General features: G+C 38.1%; 1 protein-coding gene across 7 annotated transcripts in view; it reads left to right on the top strand.

Annotated features, from left to right (window-relative positions):
- MARCHF8 (membrane associated ring-CH-type finger 8) overlaps nt 1–16,075 on the top strand; it is a 151,832-nt gene that overhangs the window by 106,853 nt on the left and 28,904 nt on the right. For all 7 annotated transcript variants that reach the window (XM_081075255.1, XM_081075253.1, XM_081075257.1 and 4 more), the window contains one exon: nt 14,344–14,394. In XM_081075255.1, coding sequence (XP_080931381.1) covers nt 14,344–14,394 — 51 coding nt within the window. The remainder of the gene's footprint in view (nt 1–14,343; nt 14,395–16,075) is intronic.

Raw genomic sequence — 16,075 nt, forward strand, 5'->3', positions numbered from 1 at the left:
GTAAGAAGGTGGTCTAGTTTTATTTTTTTTGCATGTGTCTGTCCAATTTTCCCAACACCATTTATTGAATAGACTGTATTTACCTCCCCGTATATTGTTGCCCCCTTTGTCATAGAAGTAAGCATGGGTTTATTTCTGGGCTCTCTGTTTGATTTCATTGATCTATGTGTCTGATTTTTATGCCAGTACAGTGCTGTTTTGATTACTATAGACTTCTAGTATAATTTAATATAAGCTAGCATGATACCTTCAACTTTGTCTTCTTTCTCAAGATTGCTTTAGCTATTTGGGGTCTTTTGTGTTTTCGCATAAATTTTAGGATTATTTATTCTAGTTCTGTGAAAAAATGCCATTGGTATTTTGATAGGGATTGCTTTCGATGTTATGGGCATCTTAATGATGTTAATTCTTCCTATTCATGAGCATGGTGCATGCTTCCATTTGTTTGTATCCTCTTCAGTTTTTTTCTTCAATGTCTTATAATTTTCCTAGTACAAATCTTTTATCTCTTTGATTAAATTTATCTTTAAGTATTTTATTTTTTGATGTAATTGTAAATGGGATTGTTTTCTTAATTTCTTTTTCTGATAGTTCATTATTGGTTTATCAAAATGCAACTGATTTCTGAATATTAATTTTGTATCCTGCTACTTTACTAAAATTCATTTATCAGTTCTAATAATTTTTGTGTGTGTATTCTTTAGGGTTCTCTCTATGTAGTATCATGTCCTCTAGAAGTAATGACAGTTTGACTTCTTCCTTTCCAATTTGGATGTCTTTTATTTCTTTTTCTTGTCTGATTGTTGAGGCTAGGACTTCCAATACTGTGTTGAATAAAAGTGGTAAAATTGGCCGTCATTATCTTGTTTCTGATCTTAAGGAAACCGCTTTTAGCTTTTCACTATTGAGTATGATGTTAGCTGTAGATTTGTCATGTATGGCCTTTGTCGTGTTGAGGTATGTCCCCTTTCCTCCCACTTTGCTGAGAGATTTTAGCATAAATGGAGCCTGGATTTTGTAAAATGATTTTTCTTCATCTATTGATATGTTCATACGATTTTCATCTTTCATTTTATTTAAGTGGTATATTACATTTATTGATTGGTGAATATTGAACCAACCTTGCATTCCGTGAATGAATTCCACTTCATTGTAGTGTATGTTTTTTTGAATGTTAAGCTGAATTTGCTAATATTTTGTTGAGAATTTTTGCACCTGTGTTCATCAGGGATATTGGCCTATAATTTTCCTTTTTTTGGAATGTCTTTGTCTGGTTTTGGAATAAGGGTAATGGTAGCCTTGTAAAATGAGCTTGGGATCCTTCCCTCCTCTTGAATTATTGATTTTTAAAGATTTTATTGGGGAAAGGGAACAGGACTTTATTGGGGAACAGTGTGTACTTCCAGGACTTTTTCCAAGTGAAGTTGTTGTCATTTTAGTGTTAGTTTTGGAGGGCACAGCTCAGCTCAAGGTGCCATGTTCAATCTTAGTTGCAGGAGGCGGAGCCCATCATCCCTGGTAGGAGTCGAGTCGTCAAACAGGCAACCTTGTAGTTGAGAGCCCTCACTCCACCCAACAGCCATCTGGCTACCCAGGAGCTGAGTGACAGCTCATTGACTTCATTTTAGTTGCAGAGGCACAGCTCGCTGGCCCATGTAGGAATCGAACCGGCAGCCCTGTTGCCCAGAGCTCGCGTTCTAACCAACTGAACCACCTGTCTGCCCATTAATTATTTTGTTTGTTTTTGAATTCAGTTGATGTTGTGCATTACATTGAGTTTTAGTTGTTTGTTCAAACTTTTGTTCCTGTTATAAATCTCAGTCATAGTGTATATCTTTAGTATCTGTTGCTGGATTCGTTTTTTTGTATTTTGTTGAAAATTCTGGAGTCTGTATTACAAGGAATATTGGTGTGTAGTTTTCTGTTCTTGTGATATCTTTATCTTTTGTTTGTTATGTTTTTGTTTTTGTCTTTTTTTAGTGAAATACTGGCTGCATAGAATGTGTTGGATAGTGTTCCCTTCTCTTACAGTTTTGGGATGACCTTATGAAGAATTGGTATTTTTTTCATCTTTAAATGTTTGATGGCATTAACCAGTGATACTATCTGGGCCTAGTCGTTTCTTTGAGGGAAATTTTAAAATTACTAGTTCAATCTGGTTTACTCAGATTTTCTGTTTTCTCCTTGAGTCACTTTTGGTAATTTGTGTCTCTGAGCAAATTTTCCTCTTTCATTTTAGTTATTTAAGTTCTTGTTTGTAGTATTGTACGTAGTATTGTGTTATAATCCTTGATATTTCTGTAGTGTTGGTAATACTCTTTTATTTCTAATTTTAATAATTGGAGTTGAATTTCATTTTTTATTTGGTGAAGCTAGATAAATATTTCTTGATTTTTTTTCTTTAATCTTGTCAAAGAACCAACTTTTGGTTTTGTTGATTTTTTTTCCTATCAATTTTTCATTCCTTATTTCATCCCTGTAAATCTTTCCTTCTGTTTGCTTTAGGCGTAGTTTGCTCTTTTCTTAAAACAGTGTCTTGTTGTGGAAGCAATTTATTTGATATTATTCTTTATTTCTGTCAGCATTTACAGCTATAAGTATCTCTCTCAGCACTGTTTTAGCTACATTGCATACATTTGATATTTTATGTCTTTATTTTTATTAATATCATAATTTTCCTAATTTTTCTTGACTTTGACCCATTGGTTATTTCAGATTTTATTGTTTAATTTCCACATATATGTGAGTTTTACCTAATTTCTTTCTGTTACTGATATCTAATTTAACTCTGCTATTTTCAGAAATCATACTTTGTATGATTTCAAATCTCTTAAATTTATTGAGGTTTGTTTTATGGTCTACCATATAGTCTCTCCTGGAGAATGTTACGTATGCATTTGAGAAGAGTATTATTTTTTTGTTTTAGGTTTAGTGTTCTATAGATACCTGTTAAATCAGGTTGGCTTATAGTGCTGTTCAGTCCTCTGTTTTGTTGGTCTTTTACGTACTAGTTTTGTACATTGTTGAATATGGGGTATTGAAGTGTCCCAGGATTGTTGGAATTGTATAGTTTTCACTCGGTTCTGTCAGTTTTTACTTTCTGTAATTTTTGGTTCTCTTATGAGGTGCATATATATATATATATATATATATATATATATATACACACACACACACATATACATATATATATATCTTTATGATGGATTGACCCTCTTAAAATATATACTCCTCTTTATCTCTAGTATAATTTTCTCAAGTCTATTTTGTCTGATATTGGTATAATCATTCCAACTTTCTTATGGTGGCTGTTTTGGCAATTTATCCCTTTCCTTTTAACTTTAATGCTATTTGTAATTTTGCATTTGAAGTGTGTCTCCTCTAGACAGTGTACCGTTGCATTTTGTATTTTTATCCACTGAAATAACTCTTCCTTTTGATTGGATTGTTAATATATAATGCTGTTAATGTGGCTTGATTTGTCTGCCATTTCACTCTTTGTTTTCTATATATCTTAAGCTTTTTTTCTGTGTCTTTCCTTTGTGGCTTCTTTTTGCATTAAGTAAATTTCTTTTTTCTTAGTGTTTGCTCCAGGGTTTATATTATATATTTTTTTCTTAACAAAATCTACTTGAGATTCACATTAATTTAATTGCACTAAGATAAAATCATTTCTCCTATGTATCTCTATTTCCTCTTCCCCTTTCTTTACTAATATTGTTACATAATAGGTTATGTAATACTGTTGTTATAGGTATTACATCTATATATGTTACAAACCCAATAATACATTGTTGCAGTTATTACTTTATATAACTTTGTCTTTTAAAGAAGTAAAAGAAAGAAAAACATGCATGTATGAGGTGTGAACAAAAAAATACAATGAATGTTTAAGTAAAAATGTTATTAACAGTAAAAGACACATTGCCATTAATTAATCCCTCCCAAATACTCCCTGTTGCTTCAAACACACCCCATTGTTCTTGCCACTTTCTGAAGCAGTTCTGGAGGTCTTCTTTCCTGAGTGTCTTTAGTTGCGCAATTTTGAGTGCCTCAATGTCCAATGTCAGTTCAGAAAATTTACCTTTCACGGTCATTTTGACTTTGGTGAAGAGCCAGAAGTCACACGGTGCCAGATCCAGTGAATAAGGTAGATGAGGACACGCCGTAATGTTTGTATTTGATGGAAATTGTTGTACCAGAATTGATATGTGACACGGAGCCTTTCCGTTGTGATCACAAAATACAGTGAATGCCGCTGCGGAGTGTCATCCAACGGAAAGGCAGGGATCTTCAATACGGGAGTGGCGCTCAAACCTTAGTAACAGAGTGTGACAAGTTTCAACTTGTTCAATACAGTCAGTCAGGTGTGAGCTACAGTTGAGAGAAGGTGTGGTTTTTTCTTTTTTTAAGTTTCAGGTGCACTAAACAATGTAATAATTAGACATTTATCATTTATATCCCTCATACAGTGACAACCCCACTCCCCCCATCCACTATCCCTCTGACATCGCACAGAGCCATTACATTTCCACTGTCTCTATTCCTACTGTTGTACTTTGCTTCTTTTCTAAAATTGTGGTTGACATTCATTATTGTTCAGCTTCAGCTTCAGGTGCACATTGCAGTGATCAGGCATCTACATCATCCCTGAGGTGGTCTCCCTAATGAGACAAGTGTCCATCGGATACCCTACAAAATCTTTACAACATTATTGATTGCATTCCCCAAATTGACTTTCGTAACCCCGTGGCCATCTTGTGGTTACTGACTGCTTTCTAATCCCCTCACCTTCCCCCCACTCCCGTCTAGCAACCCTGTTTTTCCTCTATGTCTTTGAGAATGTTTCTGATTAGTTCATTCATTTATTCTTCTCTTTAGATTCCACATATAAGTGAGATCATATGGTATTTGTCTTTCTCTGTCTGACTTATTTCACTTAACATAATGTTCTCTAGGTCCATCCATGTTGTTGCAAATGGTAATATTTCCTTCTTCTTTATGGCTGCGTAATACTCCATTGCGTAAATGTACCACAGTGAGAAGGTGTGTTTTAAAGATTTGTTGTTGTTGGGGAAGGGGAACAGGACTTTATTGGGGAACATTGTGTACTTCCAGGACTTTTTTTTCCAAGTCAAATTGTTGTCCTTTCAATCTTAGTTGTGGAGGGTGCTGTTCAGCTTCAAGTTGTTGTCCTTTCAGTCTTAGTTGTGGAGGGCGCAGCTCAGCTCCAGGTCCAGTTGCATTGCTAGTTGGAGGGGGCACAGCCCACCATCCCTTGCGGGAGTCGAACCGGCAACCTTGTGGTTGAGAGGACACGCTCCAACCAACTGAGCCATCTGGGAAGCAGCTCAGCTCAAGGTTCCATGTTCAATCTTAGTTGCAGGGGTTGCTGCCCGCCATCCCTTGCAGGAGTTGAAGAATCAAACTGGCAGCCTTGTGGTTGAGAGCTCACTGGCCCATGTGGGAATCAAACCGGCAGCCTTCAGAGTTAGGAGCACGGAGCTCTAACTGCCTGAGATACCGGGTTGACCCGAGAAGGTGTGTTTTAAAGTGTGCCGTAAATCATCCTCCATCGTGACAATGCTCCGTGTCACAGATCGCTTCTGGTATACAGCAATTCTGTCAAATCAAAATATTACAATGTGTCTTCATCCCCCTTATTCACTGGAGCTGGCACTGCTAAACTTCTGGCTCTTCCCGAAAGTCAGAATGATTTAGGACATGGAGGCAGCCACGACAGCGCAACTAAAGTTGTACAGGAAAGAGGACTTCCAGAACTGCTTCCGAAAGTGGCAAGAATGATGGAATAAGTGTCTTTGAAGTGAGGGGGAGTATTTTGAGGGGGATTAATGGCATTGTGTTTTACTATAATGATTTTTTAAATTTAAACATTGACTGGATCGTTTGATCACACCTCGTATTTACAGTTTGTTATTTTAACATTATTTACCATTTCTTGTTCTCATCATTGATTTGCATGGATTTGAGTTGCCATCTGGTGTGACTTCCTTATGCCAATACAGCTTTGTACACATCCACCTCTTTTGTTTATTATTGTCAAATATATTGATTTATCCGTGTTACAGATCCAACAATACAGTTATATGTATGTTTTTATTATAAGTCCTTTTAAAATAAGAGAAGAAATATATATATAAATATGTATGTACACACATATGTATACATATATACACATGTACACATATAAAATACACATAAATATATCTTCATATATATACATATGCACTGTCTTTCATAGAGTTATATAATTAGCTTTACTGGCATTTTTAAATGTGGTTTCTAATTATTATTTAGTATTACTTGATTTCAGCCAGAACTTCTCATTAATATTTTTATTTCAGGTTCATTAACATTTTTTTAAGGTGTATCTTCTAGCAGTGAATTCTCTAGTTTTTGTTTTTTCTGGGAATATCTAAATTTCACCTTCATTATTGAAGATAGGTCTGCTGGTATAGTATTCTTGGTTTTCATTCTTTTTCTTTCAGTTCTCCATATATATTCTCCTACAGGCTTCTCGCCTCCATGTTTCTGATGAGAAATCAGCTGTTAATCTTTTGGAGGTTTCTTGTACATGAGTTATTTTTCTCTTGCTGCTGTCAGGATTTTCTCTTTGTCTTTCAACATGTGAATTTGACGTGTCTAGATGTGGATTCCTTTGCTTTTATCCTACTACAATTTTATTTAGCTTGTTGGATGTGTAGATTAATGTCTCCATCAAATTTTGGAAGTGTTCAGCTATTATTCCTTTGAATATTTTTCTCCTTCCTTTGTTCCTTTCCCCTGGTACTATCATTATGGATATGTTGGTGCACTTAATACTGTTCCTCATTTCTCTAAGGTTCCATTTAGTTTTCTTTATCCTTTTTGATCTGTGTTCTTCAGATTGCTTTTAATCTCTTTATTTCAAGTTTTCTGACTCTTTCCTCTGACAGCTCAAATCTCCTAAAAGTGCCTATAATGAATTTTCATTTCAGTTATACTTTTCAATTCCATATTTTCTATGTTGTTCGTTTTGCACAGCTTTTATTAATATTGTTTATTAGATAATATGACTGTTGCTTTTTATTGCTGTTACCTGTTGGAAAGACGTTGTCATCACATCTTCCTTTGCCTCTTTAAGTATAATTTCCTTTAGGTTTATGAACATAATTATAATAGCTATTTTGAAGCCTGTGTGCACTAAATAACGATTTCTGGGCCCTTTCAAGAGAGGTTTCTGTTACCTGCTTTTTTCCCCCTATGTATAAGTTATACTTTCCTGTTCCTCTGCATGTCTTACAATTTTTTGTTCAATACTATACGTTTTAGATAATTCTTTTTAGCAACTCTGAATTACAATGATTTCATCCCCTACCCTGTGGGATTGTTCTTTGTTTAGTGACTTGACCAGACTCTGTAATGAAACCTTTTTTTCTCCAGAGGGCAGAGCCTTGGCCTGGGAGACTGTGTTTCTAGCAGCGCTCTTTTTGACAGTCTCCCTGATGTTTCTGTTAAGCTTTCTTGTCTCTGTCGATTTCACATTCAATTTTTAGTGTCCATTAACTGCTGGCTGATTGCTCTGCTATTTTGGACAATTCCCTGGAGCATAAAATGCTCCATGGTCTGATCCAAGTATATTCAGTTCCCTTTGCTGTATTTGTTTTCGAGGCCAGTATTTTTGTTTTCTTCTAACCTCAGGAGGACCTTCTTAGCTGTCTCTCTCTGGTTTTCTGTGGTATACTTCTAGCTGCTTTATGGTTTAGCTTGTTGCTCTTGTCAAGCTACCTGTCTTTTCTTAAAATGTCATCATTTTTGACAGCACCCTTAGGCTTGAAGGTCTACATACTCCGTTCCAAATAATGTCCTTTTCTTTGGAGACAGCTAAGGAGCTCTCTGTTCTTTTGGCCTGCCTCTCCACTCCTGCAAATTCTAAGCCTCTGCTCCAGAACTGTGAGCAGTATGCGGGCAGGAGCGCTGCCTGCGGTTTTTTAAGCTTGCCTCCCTTGGCGTGGAGCTTCCACCCCCTCAGCAAATATCTTGGGGCCCCATTCCTCTCATCCTCTCATGGCTGGGGTAGAGCTCCTGCTCTGCCAGTGGGCCCCATGCAGGAGAAGAGAGCCCAGGCCTGCCACTACATTGCTTTGGCCTGGAACACGGCTTCTACAGCATGAAGTTGGTGGAGTGCGTGTGTCATGCTTGAGGCCTGGCCCTCTCTGTGGGATGCCATCCTATTCTGTTGGGAGCTGGGGGAAAGGGAGCCTTTGTTTCTTGGCTGAACCTGCCCGGACTGGAGCTTCTGTCAACCTGAGGGAGGGACTGGGTTGTGGCTCAAATGCCAAAGGGTCTCACTGTTGCTACCTAGGTGTACTAGACTTTCCTGGATGAAATGTTTCTCTGTTTGCTCTATGTCCTTAGGATACTTTTTGGTATCTTAGGAATTAAGTGTACCATTTTATTTTTTGTTTTCTGTGTGTTCTCTCCCTCTCACTCTTCTCCTTTCTATTGCTTCCTTCTCTTTATCCCACGTTCTTATAGGCTACTTGAACTATTTTTAAGAATTCCTTTTTTATCTGTGGTGTTAATGAATATATCTCTCGTATGGCTTTTTTAGTGTTTGCTTATTTTTGGAAGTTTGATTTTATTGTTTTTTATATCTTATATCTCTAACTTTTTTGACATTTGGAAGACAGTTACAATATTTTGGTGTTTTTTTTGCTAATTTTAACATGTGTGTCAGTTTTAATTGACTCATTCTAGATTATGTGTTATTTCTTCTTTGCATATCTGGTGTAAATAATTTCTACTGCATGCCAAAGTGCAGTGGTTGCCTCAGGGCAAAGCATTTCTATGATTGAGTTGCTAACTGAACTAATCACTTTTCTTTAATGGAATATAATTTTTATTTGTAAGAATAACTGACAGACAGTGAAGGCATAGTTATTCTGACTTGGGTAATTTGCCAGACATTTTTTGAAATTGAATGAATGAGCCAGTCTTTTACTTCAAGAAAAGCAAGTAACAGTTTCTCTTGCCATTGATAAAATAAGAAGTTTCTAAGCAAAATTGGGATTTCGGGAAACTTGTATCCACCCAAGGTGGGCATGGTAGCTTTTTTAATAATTAAGGACTCTTCTGATGCAATTGATGGTCAAATTAACATGTGTGATCTTTTTTATGTTGAATAACGAAGTGTATTAATCTTGGAAAATTTGTGTAACTCAGTGAGCCAATAATTTCTAAATGGCCAAGGTGTGATATTATAAAGGCATGTATGGTTAAGAGATCAATACAAAGTAAAAGATGGCCCCGTTGATGTTAATAGAGTATTAAAAGTTCGTTGGTATTGTTTGAGTTCACGTCACAGCTTGAATTTTGTGCAATACAAAGAATAATATACCCAGTTGTCTTAAATGGTTATTAAAATACATATTCCTTTTCTAACTACATAACTATATACCGTAGTCCCCTTTATTTGCAGAGGATATGTTCCAAGATCCCCAGTGGATGCCTGAAACTGTAGATAGTACCAAACTGTTTATATTATGTTTTTTCCTATGCATACATACTTATGATAAAGTTCAGTTTATAAACTAGTCACAGTAAGAGATTAACAACAACTAATAAAAAAGAATAGTTATGGGGGGCGGGGGGGCTTGTACTGTAAAGGCAAATTTTCTTCACTTACTTCAATGAAAACAACACATCAGAAGAGACTGAATACACAAGCTGATGTTAGAATACAGCTATCTTGTATAACAAGATTGAGAAAACGAGATTTAGAAATATCTATAGATTTAGAAATCTTTAACAAGAGTTACAAAAATATAAAATCATGCAACTCTACTCACAGTTTTTGTTTGGAAAAAGTTATTTTTCATGTAAATGTTTATATTAACTGGGTTTATTGTTAATTCTAAATGAATTAAGAGATTCATATTTTTAGAATAGTTTGTTTTAATTTTGAATACGGTAAATATCAATAGATAGAACCCACATAAACAAAAGATTTTAGGAATCCTCAATTTTTTTACATTTGTATATGGGTGCTGAGACCAAAAAGTTTGAGATTTTTGGTGTATCCTTTTTCTCCTCCTGGTCCCAAAGTGACTGCTGTACCTGGGAGGACATCTGTCTATATTCCAGGGTGAATGAGAAGAGGAATGCTGGAGAAAGGAGCAATGGCTTTATCAGGAGAGCAAAATGTTTTCCCAGAAAACCTCGAAGTTAATTTTTTTACAGAGAACTTTCTTACATATTTACCCTTAACTGCAGAATAGTGAGAGAGAGAGAGCACTTTTAGTTGGGTCCATTGCTGCTCAGAACAAAGTTGGAGTTGTGTGGTGGGGGTGTTTATTTTCTTGTTTGTTTGTTTAATGACTGGTCCTGGTCAGTTTCAGGGAAATGCCTACACGGAGTTCTATTGTTTGACTCCTTTATGCAGAATCCCCAAAACAAGCTTAGACATCTTATCTCATTGTCTTGTTAATTTTTGGCTCCTACTTTCTCAAGCACATTTGGCCTCTGTGGGCTCTGTGTCTGGGTTCTACCCCCTGGAGTATTCTATTGGAGCTGCACTTGAACTTGCAAAACATTGAAATGTCCCTTATTCTTCAGCAGAGCTCTTTATCTTTGTGATTTGATAACTTCTTACATTAACAAAACTTTTTTCACATCCTCAAAGTTAGTCTTTCTCAGTCTATATCAATCTGTTTTCTGGTTGATTTATTTGTATTAACTCAGTTGTGAGCTCACTGCCATCTTTTACACAGAAATTTACTTTTACAGTAGTCATGATTTGCCTTTTTAAAAATGAATCATTCAATTACACTTCAGTTTTAAAAAAATGAATCATAGCCATTATGGGTTATTCTGGCCCAGGATTTGGAATGAAATTTGCATCTGAAAGTGTGGGTTGGGGACCATGGGAATAGCTGGAGTACAGAATCTCAATCCACCTCAGACCTAGAAAATTACAATCTGCATTTTAGCAAGATCATCCCTAATTGATTCAAGTGTAAAACCTTTCAGAAGTACTGTCTCTGGGAGAAAATAAATGAGAAGAGGGCATGGAGCTGTGTTCTGAGGAGCTGTCATGTTCGGTGTAGAAAAAAGAGCCCACCAGAGACATGGCTAAGAGAGCAAGACCGGGACTTGTGTAATTCCACAGTGTGGCACCTCTTGGGGCCTCCCTTCTCTGAGGCCGGAGGGTAACAGTGTCTGTGTCCAGCAGTGAGTGAGGCTTCCTCTCTCCCTGGGTTACAATGTGATGGGATCCACTGAGCGAGCAGTGACATATTAAAGATTGTATGAAAATAATTTGCCAAGGGTTTTTTCATCACTTGGTTATTGAAGCTTAGTTTTGGCTTGAACTGGAATGGAACTTTTTTTTTTCCCTTTGGTATGCCTAATTCCAGTTCTTGATGTTTGGTAAATTTTCCGTCTCATTCAGAAACATGCCTGTGTGATCATAGGAAAGAATGGTGTCACTCACTCTACCGGATACAATTTATATATGTGCTTTTTGTGTCATTTTTCAACTTTTCCTTAGTTGTACATTCCTCATGAAAACACTATTTCAAAGCAGCTTTGTGGTAACATCATGGAACAGGCCTAGGGGCCAGATTTATTTTTGTCCATATTCTGTGACTGATACAGTTGTTTGCATATGGTAGTCACATAGTAAAAAAGTGTGGACTTTAAGTAACTGACTTGAATGAATCCTGAGACTTGCTTCCTGAAAAATAGGTCTGTTATAGTCCTGAACTTCTTACAGAGTTTTCAGTAAGTTCAAATAAATGTAGTAGTATTTAAGGGAAAAAAATGTCTGTTGGAACTGAATTGTTAATTTCCTGCCAAGTAGTGGAGAAGCCATCAAAAATATCAGTGCGTTTCAGGCTTTGAAACATCTGTATCTTCTGGGGCTAGTTATTTGTTTGATTTTACCAATGTGAAATACTGCATTGTTCTAACAACACAATAAAGGCTTGTATCATTAAATTGATTTCTCAAGTTCGTAAGGTAAACTTCTTGTTCTCAGTCTGAGTTTATAATGTTATCTACCTGAATTTCTAGGACTCTCCACACCCCAGTGTTCCTTCTCTATGGAATAATGAATGTCAGAAAGGTCTAGGACATGAATTATTGCTTCTCTTAGTACCTCAGCACATCTTGTAGGTTTCTAGATGGTGTTAAACTGGCCATTTCTTGTAATTGTGGTTATAATTGGTTTTCTGCATATAGTAAATTTAGTTGACTAAATCCAAATTTAGTAGTGACTCTCCAGTACATGAACCATGAAGCGTGGATCACAACAGAACCCTGTGTTTGTCCGTAATACATTCTTGACACATGAATGAAATTTAAGTGGCTGTAGATTTACCTCTTGTGTGGATAAGGAACTCTCCATTCCTGGTGAGTGGATGTGTCGATAAAATGACTGAATGAAATTCCTGATTAAGTCTGATCTTTTAGACACAGTCTTTGGTAACATATTGCCAACACTGAGTACACTTTATAATTTTGTTCTTTTCCTTTATAACTATCCAATGGACTAGCTTAAGACCAAGAAACTTGCCACTGAGGGTAAAACACTTAATAGCATTGTCTATATTGTATTACACTTAAGAAGCCTGAATTTCTGTTTCCATTCAGATTTATAAAATAAGGAGAGAATATAACAAAAAATACTCCAGAAATTGCACAAATACATAGGTGTGAAGACAAAGAAGACAACACTGGTAAACATGGGCCAGTTGGCAGGCCACGTGGGAGATCCTGAAAAGTTTCTTCATCAGCATTTTAGGGATGTTGGGTGTTCAGAAGCCAAGTGTACAAAAGTCAAGGCAGTCTGTGATTTCCTGGGTTGAGAGGAAGGGGAAAGTTCCAACTTTCTAGATCACTAGCTCTTTAAGGAGAGACTTGGAATGGAAGCAACTTTTTCTCAAAGGAGTTTTTAAATGATCCAGTAGCTCCTTTGCATTTCTGACTGATCAAAGGATTTTACCTGCTAATTACATCTCAGCCTTCTTTAGTCTTCCCCATGGTTATTGCATACCGTGTAAACTGAATAGAGTAAAGATTATCTTAAAAATACAAGTAAACAAGTGATATCATGCCTTCCATTTGTTATAGTCCCCTCCCCCCCATTTGGGTTTAGAGCAAGCATGAAAGGATGAGTGGATTCAGGGAGAGTTGCCACCTTATTTTTAAAAACCAGATTTACATTTGGAATGTTTATTTTTTTTTAAAGAAAGATATAATATATAATATAGAAGATGATTGTATTCATTTGCTAGGACTGCTGTAACAAAATACCAGAGACTGGGTTGCTTAAACAACAGGAATTTTCTCATGGTCTGGAAGCTAAAAGTCTGAGATCAAAGTGTCAGCAGATTTGATTTCTTCTGAGGCCTCTTTCTTTGGCTTGGAAATGGCTGTCTTCTCCCTGTGTCCTCACATGGTCTTCTCTCTGTATGTATCTATGTCCTAATTTCCCCTTCTTACAAGGATACCGTTCATATTGGGTCAGGGCCCACCCTAATAACCTGACCTCATTTTAACATAATTACCTCTTTAAAGACCCTATCTCCAAATACAGTCATGTTTTGAGTATTGGGTGGGGGTTAGGGCTTCAGCATATGAATTTTAGGGGGACACAATTCAGTCCATAGCAGTTGTCTCTCTGGAAGGTCAACTTAAAAGCATAGAGACCAAGTAGAAAGTTATTCAAGAATTCCAAGTGAGAAATGAAAAGAAGCTCATCTAAGGCCTTGGCAATAGAAATGAAGATGAGATTAAGGAGGAAGAATTTGATTTAAGACTATGACTGGAGGTGGAGGAATATGAAAAGGAGCAGGTTAGCATGACTCAGATTTCTCTAATTCAGGAGGAGAAACAGGCTTGAGGAAACAGTTGTGAGCTGTGCTATGTCCCTGTTGAGTAGCCAGACGCCCTGGATGGCTGAGCTGTCCTGTTTTTCTGTCCCCATCCTACAAGGGCTCCTCACCACACACACCTGAACGTTCAGTTTTTGCCTCTGAATCTGCACTTCAATGTGTTATAAGACACTTCCATCCTCTTATTTTTACAGTTCATTCCAAATTCCTGTTCTTTTCTTGTTAACTTAAGTGCCTTTGAGTCAAGGACAGTTGTTTTATTCATCTTTGCTAAATTCTCCAGTATCTCAGTGCTGGCCCAGTACATGGTAGTTTGTGTTCAGCTAATTCTAGTTGAAGGAATGATTTTTCAGTAGGATTGCTAGGATCAGTTACATGTTCTTTTCACATTTTAATCCCCTGTTTGGTTTTCTTGACACTTAACACCTGTTTGGTTTTCTTGCAGAATGAGAAGACTTTGGGACATTCCATGAGTCAGCCCAGTAGCGTCTCTAAGGTAGAGTGCCACTGAAATGTGTTGTTTTCATAGCTTGGGCTTTTTGTATTCTTACACCTTGCATGTGTTTATACTCTTTTTCTTTTAAAGACATAAAGTTACTTTTTTTCTAGTGAGGCAATTCTGGGTGGTGCGTGTTGGGAGCAGTGACTAGTAGGGGAAAACCCTAATTCTTCCAGTAGAAATCATTGCTTTCAGGTAAAAGAAATCTCAGAGTCACCAGCCAGTCTCAATCAGGAGTGCATCTGACTGATAGTAACAAAAATCCAACTCTGGTGACTTAAATGGTTACGGATTTAGGTGGTTCTGCTGACGTGTGGAAGGCCGATGGTCCCAGGCTGATGCAGTTGCTCTCAGTTGCTGCCAGCGTGCAGGCACTTCCTGTTCTCCCTGTGCCCCCTTCCTCTGCATGTTGTCACCCTCACGCTGTACCTTGTGGTCTCGAGGTGGGGCTGGGCCTCCACGCACCAGCTGTGGTTCTGGTGACCACAGGAATGAGAATGACGGAGGATGGAGGGGTCTGTCAGCTGAGAGTGACCCTTTGCAGCAGGAAGGCAGAAGCTTCCTAGAAGCCCTACCCCGTTGCCTGACTTCTGCTTACATCTCATTGGCCAGAACTGGGTCACGAGGCCACCTCCAGCTGCCAGGCGGCTACGAAACGGAGGGCCGAGTGGGTGCACCTGACGCCCCTGTGGGGCAGTCACTTAGTGGCGTTCCAGGATCACGTCAGCTGCTGGGGTGGCCCCGGGGCCAGCACAGGGTTTCACGTGCAGGGAGCTAGCTCTGTGTGCTGCTCTCTCGGCCCGGACCTGGGCTTGTCTGTCCGTAGAGGTTCCTGTAGAGATTGACCTTGTCCGCATCTCTGTGTCACTTGGCCAGACGCTGACACAGACCGGGACTGGAAGTCCGGAACAACATAGCAGAAATTGTCCTGCTGTCTCAGGCCTCAAGTACTCTGAAATCAGCAGTCACATTTATGTGTCATTTTAATGTGCAAACTGTTAGGCACAGCTGGAGGAATGAGTCACAGAAGACCAAGATTGGTCTATTAGAATTTATTTGGCGTGTTTGAGCTGCGCGAGGTCAGGCCAGAAAAGAGCATAACCTCCCCGAGCAAAGAGGGGTGTGGAGTTTTATAGGCGGGGGTAACCGAGGCTGTTCCCCCTTTAATGACAGAGGGTCTCAGGGCAGGACCAAGCCTTCCAGCTCCACACCCTGGCCCCAGGTCGCAGTCAGGACTCCCCAGCCCCCTGATCACAGGCCCCTAGGAGATAAAGCAACATAGGATCAAGACAAGATAGCTTTTCAGAGAAGGTTTTTGCTCCTGGCCTAAATATGGCTTAACACAAACTACACAGATATTTTCCTATGTATCACCCTATTATTTTGTTTTTAAACCAAAAGCAGAATCTAGCAAATCCTTTACATTAATCAGTCTATTCTTAGGCATATTTGTGGTCTAACCATATCATTAATCCACTTAATTTTGTGTAAAAAGAGAAGCCCATAGTGCTCAGTGTGACACCGAAGGCCATTTGCAGAGTGCTCCTGGGTTCATTCCTGCCCTGACCTCCCTGCAGACCGGTTGGTCACTCAAGCCACGGCTTGGCCATCTCACATAAATACCTTTTCTTGAATGCTCCCTCCCGTTCCAACCTCCATTTCTTTTCTTCTGCTGTTC

This window comes from Rhinolophus hipposideros (assembly GCF_964194185.1).
Source record: "Rhinolophus hipposideros genome assembly, chromosome: 15".
NCBI classification, from domain to species: domain Eukaryota; kingdom Metazoa; phylum Chordata; class Mammalia; order Chiroptera; family Rhinolophidae; genus Rhinolophus; species Rhinolophus hipposideros.